The 12,851-nt window shown below is 63.7% G+C and overlaps 1 protein-coding gene across 10 annotated transcripts in view; it reads left to right on the forward strand.

The window, feature by feature from the left end:
• CCDC187 (coiled-coil domain containing 187) overlaps positions 1-12,851 on the forward strand; it is a 36,464-nt gene that overhangs the window by 16,275 nt on the left and 7,338 nt on the right. For 6 of the 10 annotated variants that reach the window (XM_042964190.1, XM_042964194.1, XM_042964195.1 and 3 more), the window contains 9 exons: positions 3,299-3,363; positions 3,774-3,887; positions 4,814-4,935; positions 5,070-5,161; positions 7,966-8,051; positions 8,658-8,845; positions 9,825-9,912; positions 11,238-11,384; positions 12,298-12,461. In XM_042964190.1, coding sequence (XP_042820124.1) covers positions 3,299-3,363; positions 3,774-3,887; positions 4,814-4,935; positions 5,070-5,161; positions 7,966-8,051; positions 8,658-8,845; positions 9,825-9,912; positions 11,238-11,384; positions 12,298-12,461 — 1,066 coding nt within the window. The remainder of the gene's footprint in view (positions 1-3,298; positions 3,364-3,773; positions 3,888-4,813; positions 4,936-5,069; positions 5,162-7,965; positions 8,052-8,657; positions 8,846-9,824; positions 9,913-11,237; positions 11,385-12,297; positions 12,462-12,851) is intronic. The other 4 variants (XM_042964193.1, XM_042964196.1, XM_042964192.1 and 1 more) reach the window with 4 other exon arrangements.

A 12,851-nucleotide genomic window follows, 5' to 3' on the forward strand; every position in this document is an offset into this window, starting at 1 on the left:
AAGGCTCCGCCAGGGCCAAGTGCCCCAGTCCCTGCAGTGAGGTTGGGGTGTGGACCTGAAGGCACCTGCTTTGGTGGCTTCAGGGGACGGTGGGGAGGCCCCCCGCCCATCACCTCCACACCTGGGGCCTTGGCCACCTGGAGACCTTCGCTGGACCCGCTGCCAGGATCTGGGCACAGCCGCGTGCTCTGGAAAGCTGGGACAGCTCAGGTGCCCCCTGCCCCTCTCGACCGTCACACGGGGCGATGTGGGGACTCAGAGTTGAGGTGGAAAGCACTAGACCCTGAGGACAGCCCCTGCGGGGCTCCGTGCTTTTACCTCCGCTGGGCAGCAGCAGTAAGTGACTCCTGGGACCCGAGGCGCGCGTGCGCCCCACACACTTGCGCTCCCCGCGCTGTCTGCCCACGGGGGGGTAGGTGCGGGGAGGTGGTCGACATCTGGGGGTCGGGCAGGTGGCCCATGGGGAGGGGCGTGAGAGCACAGCTAGGGGCAGAGAAGGGGGCCCTCTCCAATCCCAGAGGGGAAACCATCAGTCACCGGTTGGAAGGACAAAATACTTGCATTGTGGACCCACAGCCCCCGTGTGAGCTTTCTCAGCGACTCATTCACGGGAGCGACAGTCGGGGGGCAGCCTGGGCACCGGGGCGAGGACAGCCCTCCCTGCACAGCTGCCCCCTCCCTGCAGGCGCCTCTCAGCCAGGCAAGGGGCTGGGCTTAAAGAGCGCCCCACGCCAGCCCGCTGTGTCCCCAGGGCTGACCCCAGGGGTCCCACCCACACCTTCCAGAGAGAGACGGGGCAGAGCCGTCACCTTGAGAAATGTCCCCCGTCCCCTGCTCCATGCCCGTCTCCATGAGCGTCCCTCCTGGAGCCTCTGAGGCCTGGTGTCAGCCCCGGGATCTGGCAGCTCCCACGGGCTGAACCCAAACGGGCCAGGTGCCGGGCCTTCCGGAAAAACCCACCCTTCCTGGCTCTGCCTCCAGGCTGCTTCTCCAGGAGGCAGGGGGAGCAGGACGGGCGGTGGAGTGGAGGCCCGCCCCAGGCTCCCTGTCCCTCCCTGTCCCTCCCGAGAGTCCCTCCTTACACTCTCCGTCGTCGGGCAGGACCTACCTGTCCGTGGGCGGACTGAAATTCTCTGATGGGGCCTCTTTATCCTGAGACTCTAGGCAGGCCCCCCAGAGTCATTTGAAATCCGAGCTGCTCCTGCCCGGCATGGCCGAGAGCAGGATCTCGGGTACCCTGAACCCAAGCAGTGAGCACCTGTGCCGGGCGGGTGTCCGACGCCTCCTCCGGGAAGCCTCCCGGATAGCACACGGGCTGGGCCAGGTCCTGCCGCTCACCCTGCCGTAGCTTGCTCTGCGGGCCGCGAGGACTCACTGCAGCCCCAGCCAGTGCCCGCCAGGCACGTGTGCCCGGGGAGCGTTTGCCGAGAGCATGAGTGAAGTGAGCACCCTGATCGCCCCGGACCGGGCACCATGTACCACACATGGGTCTCGCTGGTCTCACCGTGCTTGGGGCCGGGCCCGTCCCCGTGCTCCTGCTTAGGGAGGAGGGACCTGATGCTCAAAGAGGCACCGTGGCCTTGGGCCAGATCTGTGGCAGAGGGGTGATTCGAACCCAGCTCCTCCTGCTGGGGCAGCGCTGCCCACTGGAACTTTTGAGACCCCTCTAGACCAGTGCTGCCCAGTAGCACTCACTTTCAAGACTCCACCAGCCAGCACCACGTTGTCCAGCAGAAGCTTCTGGCTGGAGGGAAGCGTCCTACACTCTGGGCTATCCAGTAGGGTAGCCATTAGCCACGCGTGGCCGTCTGGCCAGTGAAATGGGGCCGGTGGGACTGAGGAGTAGAGTGTTACGCTGACTTCCCTTTCGCGGAAGCTAAAATGACAGCAACGCGCGTAGTGGCGGGCGACTGTGTCTCCACCCAGCGTGGGGGGGAGGGGGGCCCGTCAGCTTCTGGCTCGAGGCGGTGACTCCCCGATCCCAGCCTCCTCCCTGAGAACATGCTGACGACCACAGTCATGGTCGTGACACAGCCGTGTCGGGGACAGCTCACTTTCTCCTGGGTCACCGCTCGGAGCTCAGGGGCACGCGGCCCGTGTCTCCCTGGTGACCGTCTGGGGTGCTGGCGTGGTGTGGCCGGAGGTGACAAGGAACACCGCTCCCTGAGCCTTGGAGCCTCCCGGGTGGTCGGTGGGCGCTCAGGCTGGCGGGGCCTCAGGGGTCCTGGGCATCTTCTCCGGCTTCTGTTTCTCTCAGCGGCCACAGAACAGAAGCAAAAGAGGGTTTTTCCTTGTCGAGGGAACTTCGGCTCAGAAGAGACACTTCGAACCGTTCTCCCATTCGGGCCTTCGTTTCCCACGGAGGCCAGCTGGCGGGGGCAGGGGGAGGGCTGCTGTGTGCTCAGCACGGGTCACACCTAACTGCTCCCCCTGGGGCTTCCGAGTCTCCCCGCACTGCCGTGGAAACGCCCAGGAGCTGGTTCAGCCACTGCCCACAGCCTCTGCGCTCCGACCCTGGAAAGCTGAAGCACACTGGCCGGCGATGACCGAGGAAGTCCTCCCAGAGCCACCCACAGACCGGACGCCCTCCTCTGCCCCCTTCCACCAACACCAGGCCCGGAAGACGGGAGGCGGGCCAAGGAGGGAGCGCGCTGGGCCCCCTCCGGCCGTGGAGTCGCCCCTAGAGGCCCCCTCGGGGGGGCCAGCAGCACCAACCTGTGCGCAGAGCCCGAGCCAGACCCTCGGGGGCCACAAAGGGAAAGAGGAGCCCCTGCGGCCTTCCCGATCCAGGCCGGGAGGCCGCGGTTTTCACGCCCCTTCTCTGGAGCAACCCCAGAAACCCCAGGGACGCCTGGGGCCCTGTGCCTCTGTGTTAACAGGCACCCGCCCGGCCGTGACCGTTGTTACGGTGGTGACCGCTGCCATCCGGCCAGCCTGTGTTAGGTCACCCCTCCAGCAGGGAGGTGGGAACCTCTGTTTGTCCCACCGAGGCTCTGAAGGGCTAGCGATTTGTTTTAGGTCGCCAGGGAAGGCGGGGTGAGCCCGGGTCTGCTGCTGGGCTCCGACTCACCATCTCTGCAGACTTGGGCACGGCTCCCCGGGGGAGTGCGGCTGAGGGTCAGGCCGAGCCAACCCTTGGGGCCGTCGAGGAGACGCAGGAGCTGTCTGCCTCCTCCTGCCATGGGCAGCCCTGTCCTGCCCCCCCCCCCCCCCCCCCGCCGGATGCACGGGAAGGGACTGTCGTGCTGGGAGTCTCCCTGCCGGCCACTTACCTGCCCCTTCTCTGTGGCTTCCACAGGTCAGCGTTCCGGGCACCTTGCCAACATCCCCCAGAAGTCCCTGGGCTTTCTCAAGTCACTGAAGGTGCGTCCCACCCCATTCTGCCAGGCCGATGGCAGCTGTGTCCCCTAGAGGCCTGTTTGGGGTGAGCTGGGAGCAGCCCTCGTCCCCCTGAGGCTGAGCGAAGGCCCCAAAGCGGGCAGCTGTAGAATGTGAGCGACGGCTCTTCCGCGGGGGAGGCTGCGCGGGAAGGAGGGAGGGGACAGGCAGCTCAGGACGAGGACCGCCTCAGCCGAGAAGGGGAGCAAGCCGCGGGCTGGGGGAGGCCCGGCCACGAGTGGGGGCTTTCGAGCCCTGCCCCTGAGAAGTGTCCCGTTCCCCACGATGGCACTGCCTGCCCTCATGGGCTCAGGGCTTTTGGAGAGCTGTGGGGGCAGCAGTCTGCCCCCCCCCCCCACCGCCCCGGGAATCCTGAGGCTCTGCCCTCCCTACAGCTTGACCAGCAGAAGCGGAAGCAGGCGTTGGCCCTTCTGCGGCAGCGGGCGAAGCAGGAGGTCTGGGAGACACAGAAGGCCCTGGACGAGCTGCTCTTCAAGCACCGGGTGCAGGTCAGGCACGGACAGGCCCCACGCGCGGCCCTTCCCAGGTGGCTTCGCTCTCTGGCTGCGTGGGGGCCACCTGCCTTCACGGAAGGTCGAGGCGGGGAGGGTGCAGATACAGTGCCGCCTGAAATGTGAGCCCTGCCGGTGCCCAGAAGAGAAGGGGGCAGCTGCGGCCAGAGGCCAGCTCAGTGGGCTGCACACAGATGCTCACAGGACCCACCACTGACCTGGGGGCACCTGGCTGGGGGGACAGATGACCGCCCGCGCCTTCCACCTGCCCGTGTCCCCGGTGGCACCAGAGTCTTGGGCTCCCTGTTGGAGCTCGTGAGCTGATATGTGCCGGAAACTCACAGCCCTGGCAGGTCGGCCGGGCGGGGAAGGGGACCCACATCTCCAAACCACCTGTGCCTGGCCCCCCTGCGTTCACTGGTCGGGATGGCCCCGGCCGATGTCCAGGATCCGCTTAGATGTGATGGGCTTTCTCTTCTCTGTGTCTCTGGTCCGGGGGCTGTTGGGATGGACTCACCCACAGCACATCTGGGGAGGCATTCCCGGGAGGGTGCCCCAGCCCGGGGAAGCACGTGCACATGCATGTACACGCATGTGCCTGTGTGTGTGGGCAACATACACAGCCGTCCCCTGCTTCCTCTCCTTCCCTCTTTCTTCCCAGCACCACAGCTGCTGCAGCTGAGAATCAGGGCTCTGGCTCCCGCTGTCCTTCATGCAGCCAGCCCCCTCCCCGGCCATCTGAGACCCCCCAGCTTTGGGGTGCTCCAGCCCCGGCCTTGCTCTGTGTCTGCTGGGCACCTGCCACCCTCCCCCACCCCGCCACGTCCAGCCCTGTCTGGGGGGCAGGGAGGGACTGTCAGCCTCCCGTGGAGGCCTCTGAGGTTGGGGCCCCCACCACACACCCCACCTTCCCGTTCTCGCAGCAGCTGATGGGGAAACACTCCACCGAGGCCAGGCGGAAACCGGCTTCGGAGGGGAAGCAGCCACAGGTGTGCGGAGGTCTGGAGCCAGTGACTTGTCTGAGCACGGTGACAGCCAGACCCAGGTGGGGCCCGGGGGAGGCTGGCCGCCGCCACCTCCCAGCATAGAAGAGGGCGGGCAGGGCGTCTGGGACGGGCGCTGCGGCTGGTGCCGCCGGGGCTGTGTCTCCAGCGCATCTCTCCCCCCACCCCTCCCCAGATCGCACCCAGCCCAGGGCAGAGCCGCGGCCGCGCCCTCCCAGGACCCCCGCGAAGGACAGCAGAGTCGGGAGGGCAAGTCGGCTCCTGCAGGTAAGGGTCTTCCAAAGCGCACACACGGCGAGTGCCCGGCCGGCAGCAGTGGGCAGAGGGCCCCGGACGGCGACGGGCGAGGGCTCGTACGTACGGCCCAGCCCTCAGTGACAGCAGACCGTCCCGGTGCCCTGTGCACCTCACCCAGATCTTTCCTGAACTCCACCGTAGTTCGTTATGACCGTGCTGTCGACGCTCGGTCAGCTTTTAACCAGTCTGTGCACACCCGTTCCCGGTGCTCGCTCTTGCTTTGTGTAGACAGGATTCCCGCCCCAGCGTCGCGCCGTCCTTCTGCCCGGAGGACCTCCCTTAACGCTTCCGGACGGGGGGGGGGGGGGGGGGGGGGGGGGGGCGGTGGCGACATCTTCTTTTAGCTTTTGTATGTCTAAGGACAAACTCATCGCATCGGTGTTTCTGAAATACCCTTTGCGGAGTGTAGCCCAGGTGGACCGTGTCTCCCTCCGGCTGGCAGTGGCGCCCCGTCTTCTGGCCGCGTTGTTTCGCACCGCAAGCCTGCGGTCAGCGTCGCTCTTCTCCCGCGCACGCTGTCCCTTTCCTCGGGCTGCCTTTCTGGCTTTCTCCTTGTTACTGCCTTGCGGCTACTTGATATGATAAGGTTGCGTTCGGTTTCTCTTTAAAAGGCTCTCGTGCTTGGGGTGCGTTGCGATCCGGGCACCCGAGGGTCTATCGTTTGCCTCGTGCTTGGGAATGTTCAGCCACGGTGTCGTCTGTCTCCTGGCCAACAATCCTCCGCTGGCAGGGACGTCAGGACACCTGAAGCCCCGTGCTCACGAGGCTCTATTCTGTTTGATTCTCTTTTTCTCCTGTGTTTCCTTGTGGAGAGCTCCAACTGCCGTGCCTTCAAGTTCATTACTCTTTTCTTCTGTGGCCACTGATCTGTCATTAATCCCATCCGGTGTCTTTTCCTTCTCAGGTATTTGGGCTTTCATTTCTAAAACTTCCACCTGGACACTTTTTTATATCATCCCTGATTCTACCCAACTTTTTAAATATATAGAACACAGTCACAAAAGCTTTAAAAAAATTTTTTAATGTTTGTTTTTGATAGAAAGAGACAAAGCACAAGCAGGGGAGGGGCAGAGAGAGAGGGAGACACAGAATCCGAAACAGGCTCCAGGCTCCGAGCTGTCAGCACAGAGCCCGACGCGGGGCTCAAACTCACGGACTGTGAGATCATGACCCGAGCCGAAGTCGGATGCTTAACTGACTGAGCCACCCAGACACCCCCAGTTATAACAGCTTTTAAAGGCCTTCTCTGGCTAATTCTACCGCCTGGGTCAGTTTCTACTGACTGTTCTCGTGATAGGTCGTGGCTCTTCTTCCCGTGCCTGCTGAACATTTTGACTTTTACCTTGCCGGGGGGCTCCACACACAGTCGTGAGCTTTGTTCTGGAACACAGTTACTTGGATGCAGCTGGAGCCTCCCGGGTGTTGCTTTCCTAATTTGTTAGGTGGGTTTGAAGCAGGTGTCCCCCTGGGACGGAGGCAGGACCTTCTGTGCGCTCTGCCCTGAGACCCGTGGAGCGTGAGGTTTTCCAGCCCGGCTGGCAGAGACGGGCATGGCCCCCAGGCTCTGATCCTTCCCGATGCTTCTCTCCCCAGCGTGGGGAGCTTCCTCACATGCTTTCACCAGCCAGTTCCCACTGAAGGCTGAAGTGGGGGGGGGGGGCACTCCAAATCTCCAGGTTCTCTCGGCGCAGCTCTCTTCTCCCTGGTCCTTTTGCCACGAGCTTTACATGCTTCGGTCTCTCCAGACTCCCAGCTCCATCTTGTCTCCTCTGGGGGTCTGACAGGCTCTGCCTCAGTTTCCCCTTCTTGCGGTGGAGCCTAGAAACACTCTCAAGGCAGTCAGCTGCGATAATCAGAGGTCTCACCTAATTTGTTTTCTGTCTCTCAGGGATCACCGTGCTATATGGCCTGATGTCCAGGGTCTGGAGAATTGTTTTCTCATATACGTATTGGGAATGTTCATATATGTGTACCTGCAAATACATAAGTAATTTTTTTGTTTTGTTGCTTTTTTTTACTGTTTATTTTTGAGAGAGAGACAGACAGAGCATGAGTGGGGGAGGAGCAGAGAGAGAAGGAGACAGAGAGTCCAAAGCAGGCTCCAGGCTCTGAGCTGTCAGCACAGAGCCTGACGTTGGGCTCGAACTCACAAACCGTGAGGTCACGACCTGAGCCGAAGTCAGACGTTTCACCGACTGAGCCACCCAGGCGCCCCTATTTTGTTGCTTTTTACAGTCATTTTTAGCGGGACAGTAAATCCACGATCCGATCCCTTTTACTCTCTCGGTGGGAAGCACAAGTCCTCAAATTAACTTTCTAAAACTATAGAGTCCTTTTCCATCCACCCGGCGCAGAAGGACAGCTAGTAGCAGCCCATGCCAAAAGAGCTGCTTAAGCCCGGAATCTGCTGCCTCCCCACCTGCTGGATGCCGGACCTCAAGGGGTCACACTCTGGCTCTGGGCCTCGGTCTCGGAAGGGAAGCCGTGGGACCAAGTCATTCCTGAGGCTCCTCTCCCTTGGGTCTGGTCCTTTGTATGATCAGTGGGTTCACACACAACTTCACACCGGGACTAAAGAGGCGGTTAAATCCTCCTGGTGCGGCCTTGTGAAGATCTGATGTGAAGCTGTGTGTATGGGGGGGGGGTTACACTACCCCAGATATCCTACCTTTGAGAGGCCCTCCTGTAGAAAAGGCCACTGGAACCCTTACCTGACCCAGCAGGCTGTCCAGAACCCCTACAGGGCCCAACCACAGACTGCTTTCTGTCCTCAGAGCCCAGGCAGGAAGAGAGGCCAGACCAAGCCCCCTCCCAGCTGCCCCTGGCCAGGCTCTACCCTCAGGACAACCCCACCCACCAGGTACAGGGAGAGGTACTCTGGGGAGGCAGGTTCAGGGGAGGTGCTGGCATTAGCTCTTAGACCCAAATCCTCCCTCAGCTGCCTGGAGCCATCGGGTGCTGAGGACCACCTTTCCTAGAGCCTGCACTCAGAGGATCTCTGCTGCAGATCCTGGGCTGGGATGGGGGTGGGGGGAGGCACTCCCTGCCATGGGCATCGCCCACCCTTCCAACTGACATCTGCCCAAGCCCCTTCCTCATGCCTGGGGTGGTAGGTGAGAGCAGGCATTTCAGCAAAGTGCTTCAGGCAAGGCTGGCCCCCACCTTTCAGGTTGCACATTTCAGGGCAGGTGGCCCAGTCTTTCCTCAACCCTCTTGGGCACAAATACGTGCCCAGACTGAATCAAGGCAAAAGACCAAGATGATGAGGACCCCTCCCTGCCCTCGGGAGCCCGCAGTCGGGAGGGGGGTACCCCGCCCCAGGAAAGGAGGCACACAACTCGGGATGAGTGGAGCAGACAGTCTGGGAGGGCTTCCTGGAGGCACCGGCCTCCTCCCCTAGGCTGGGCACCGCTCCCACCCAGCGAAGCTGGTCCCGGAGCGGCCCGGTCGGTCTGCCCCGCCCCAGGGGAGCCCGGCGGGGCCCTGGAGCGCGAACCCCGGAGCCCTCGGCCGCTTCACGCTGCAGATGCTTGACGTGAGCCTGCGGGAGGAGGAGCTGCGCGCGCAGCACCAAGCTGCGATGCTGCGCCTGCGCGAGAAAGCGCTGGAGGAGAAGATGTGCGCCGAGCTGGCCTGGCTGGAGCATCAGCGAGAGTGAGCGCGTGCGCGGCCCCGCCCCCGTTCCGACCCCGCCCCCGAGCCGCCCCGCCTGCCACTCGGGCCCCGCCCCCGACCGGACTCCGCCTCCCACCGGTCTCGGCTCCCGCCCCGGTCCTGACAGCGTTACGGGGAACAAACCGAACCGATGCAGATAGTGATGGGTGTTTGCGGGAAGTTAGTTAAGGCAGTGAAGTTCCAGAAACAAATGACGTAAACATTTAAAGCACCCGCAGTCCCACCTCTCCCAGACAGCCCCTGCGTATTTTCCAGTCTGTCCTGCCAGCTCTCGTTGCGGGAGATACACAGGGCCGTTTAACAACATTCCGAGAACACTCCACTGCTGTCTTGTGACCTGGGTTTCCACTCACAAGTCGGGAAAGCTTTCAGGGCCCCCGCGTAGCCGCTGCAACGTGCAGGGGCCCCACCCCGACTGACCACACAGCTCCTTTAGGCCTGTGGTGGGAGGCCTCCAGCTGCCTCCTGCCGGTGACCACGGAGGAGACACGCCCCTTAAGGGAAACGTCTAGAAGCGGGCCTTCGGTGTCGGGGAGGGGAAGCACGGTTTAAGCTTCTTGATATTCCCTCACTGGTTTCCAGTGAGTGTATCCCAAATAAGCTTCCCCCCCACCCGGCCACCTCCCACTCTCCCTCCTTGGGCAGTTTAGGAGCCCGGCAGGCTGTGGGGGTTCTATCCCATGGTGGGCCCCGAGCCCCGCCCCAGGGGACCCTTTGGGTGGGCTAGAGCTCCAGGGTGGGAGGCGCTGCCCTTCCTTCATGTGTCAGGCCCGAAAGTGGTCACGAAGAGCGGGTGGGGAGAGTGACGGTCTGGACTGAGCCCCCGGGCCCGGGTTCCCCCAGCCTGCCCCTAGTGCATGGCACTGGGAGGGGGGCGTCCCAGGTCCACCTGGCCGGCCAGTTTTCACATCCACTTGCTGAACCTGAGGTGGATAGTCAGTCCCGCCTCCCCCCTCAGGTGTCTGGGCGGCGAGGGGAAGGACACGACGCTGGCGGCCTTGGCAACGAGGCAAGAGCAGGCGCTCAGCAAGCTTGAGCAGGAGCAGGTAAGGGTGACCCAGCCCCGTTCGGTGGGCAGGTGACCAGCACCGAGTTGGTCCTGCCATCCTCCTGGCTGGGAACGTGGGCCTTCTGCACCACACCTTGATCAGTCCCCAGCCCTCGCCACCCTCCAGGGCCGCTCAGGACCCTGTGGTGCATGGGGAGCGCCCAGTGGCCGGGGTGGGGGTGGCGTGGCCTGGATGGGGTGTGGCCCTGTAGTCCTGTGTCCTGCGGCCTCTTGGAGCCTCAAGAACGGGAGAATGACAGCAGTGTCTGTCGGGGGGCCGGCGGGGCTTTAGTGCAGCCAGCACTGACCAGGGTGAGCGTGTACCACTGCAGAGAGGGCTCAAGCCCAGTTTCCTTCGCTGGAAAATGGGCACCGGGGCCGCTGTGCGGGTGATCTCATCAGTGTCCCAGCATGCTGTGTGGTGGAGACTAATGTTAACCGCCACCCTTTATGCAGATGAAGAAACCGGGGCTCAGTGTAGGGGGCTTGTCTCACTCGGGGACCCTCAGAGGGGAACGAGGGGTGATGCTGGACTTTGGGTTGGCAGAAAACTTCCGCCCAAGGTGGCCTGTATAGGCCAGGGAGGTGGGGTGGCGGATGTGGGACATGGCAGGTACTGGGGGCAACAGGAGGAGACCCAGAGAGAAAAGTGCAGGTGACACCATCTGTTGGGCACACCCTGGCCAGTGAGCTGTGAAGAAGACTTGGAAGGAGGTCCAGTTATCAAATGGCAGCTAGGTTCTGTGTTGCAGGCAGAGCCACTGTGGAGGAGGCTGGGGTCTGGGCCCCTGGCCACCGGGGCTTGAGCAGGACAGCGCTGCCGAGGCTTAGTTTCCTCTTTGACCTAGGAAGGCCTCCACCCCCCAAAGTGGGCGTGCAAAGACCCCAGCAGGTGCTCCAGGCAAGGTGGCTCTGCTGAGGGATGTGCCATCAGAGACAAAGCAGGGACCAGAGGACAGATGGGGACGGTTGAACGAAGGGACAAGTTCCCTTTGGGTGGGGGCAGTGCCCAGAACCTGGAGAGAGGGAGGGCCGAGTGGGGGAGGGCAGAAGGGCAGCCGGCCTGTGCCAGTCTCGGTTGGCCGACCCAGGGTACGACACCCTGCCTTCCCTCCTGCTTCCTGCCAAGCCTCCCGGGGGCCAGCAAGCCGAGCAGGACGAGAAGGGCGGGGCGTGGGGAGGGGCCCAGGGAAGGTCCCGTCGGAGCTGGGCTGCCCCCACCCCCAGACACCCTTTATCCCTTTGCTCACGCGTGCACTTCTCTTCAACGTGTGCCTGGGTGCGGGCTTGGGGGTTGGCTGACATCTTCCCTGGCCGGTTCAGAGAGAAATCCGATACCTGCGGGACATTCACCTGTTTTCACACCAAGAGAGGAAACTTCTCCTGCAGCATGAAAAGGACATCGTCTCCCTGCAGAGATCCATGGTGCACCTGCGGCGGGAGCTTCAGGCCCGGACCAGGCTGCCTCAGGTGGGCGCTCTCACTGGGCTGGAGGCCAGGAAACGCTTGGCACCTGGCTGTTCTGTGGCACTGTCCCTCGTAAATACGCTTGTGACCCAGGGAGGGGAGGGACCGAGGAGGAGTGCAAAGGGAAGGCAGGAGGGGCCCCCAAGGCGGCTTCCTGGACACAGTGGCCCGGCTGGGCTCTGGAGGAGGAGGCCCCACAGTGGAAGGTGCTCCAGGCCCAGAGGTGCGGGTGGGAAGCCCAGTGGGAAGGAGGGAGGTCAGGCTAGAGCTGGGATGGGGCCAGGGCTGTACTCACTGGGGGGCAGGGCTGAGGCAAGAAGCGGAGGTGGCCTGGGCTCCTAGGGGGAGCAGCCCCTTGGGGGACCCCGAGCAGCAGGGGTGTCCTTGCTCCAGCTCCCCGTCCCCACCACCTGTGGCACGGAGGGGGCTGTGGGGACACAGAGCAGGGCAGCTGTTCCCAGCCCAAGCTCTGTTGAGCTGCGGATGCTGTGGCCTTGCCTGGTTGGACGAGGACGGGATGAACTGGGTTCTCTGGGTTAACAGTCACCCTGCAGGGGGGGGGCAGTAGAGCGGTGTCCTCCCTGCCCCAGGCCGGCCCGCAGGGGAGGTGACCCAGGGCTGCCTGCTGCCAGAGCATGGCCTTGGGTGTGAGCTCGGTGACCCGGGCAGCCTGCGGCAAGGACTCTCCAGCTCTGGGCCTGTGTCTGCCCTGCCTCGGGGCCGCTGCCCTGCCTCGGGGCCGTTAGCATGGCACGCAGGGCTCCTGCGAGGCTAGGACCACCTGCTTCAGCTGGTGAAGGCCGACCTGTGGGGGCACACTGGCCGCCGTGCTGTACGTGAAGCCTGCCACCCACTTCCCCTGAGGGGCGGTGACCCACACGTGTCCGTGCCAGCTCCCTCGTGCTGTTTCTCATAGAGTTCCGTCCTTGAGGTCAAGACCACTCAGACGGAGGGGTCTGAGACAAGTGTGCAGCTGGAGGGCCCTGCACAGGGCTCCTCGCGCCCCTTGTCACCGCCCGGGCCCGCCAGCCCTGCCAGCCACTGCCCCCGGACAAGCCCTGAGACCCCACGAGTCCAACAGTGAGTTGTCCCCGGGCGGCCCCGGTGCTTACCATTAAAAACCTTTCCTGTGCTGCTGGCTGGGGTGTCCTCCCCTCTCTGAGCCCAGTTCGTCATCTGTTAAGTGGGGACGGGGCTGCCACCATCCCCGAGACGAAGCGAGTAGACCGGCCTTGCTCCAGGGCAGCGGGCGGCACCCGGGTGGCCACGCGGCGGCCAGGAGCCCCTCCGAGGCTGGCGTGGGGCCTTTCTGCCAGCTGTGGCGGCCGGGCCTTCTCTCACGGGCCCGGCCACGTGGCCGCTGGGCTCGTTTGGCAGCAGAAGGGCCTCGCCCCGCACACTAGAGGGGCCCTGCCCAGGCTGAGTCACCGCGAGGGCGGAGGGGGAGGCCGGTGAGCGGTGCCACCTGAC

The sequence above is a fragment of the Panthera tigris genome, chromosome D4 (genome assembly GCF_018350195.1).
Source record: "Panthera tigris isolate Pti1 chromosome D4, P.tigris_Pti1_mat1.1, whole genome shotgun sequence".
NCBI lineage: Eukaryota > Metazoa > Chordata > Mammalia > Carnivora > Felidae > Panthera > Panthera tigris.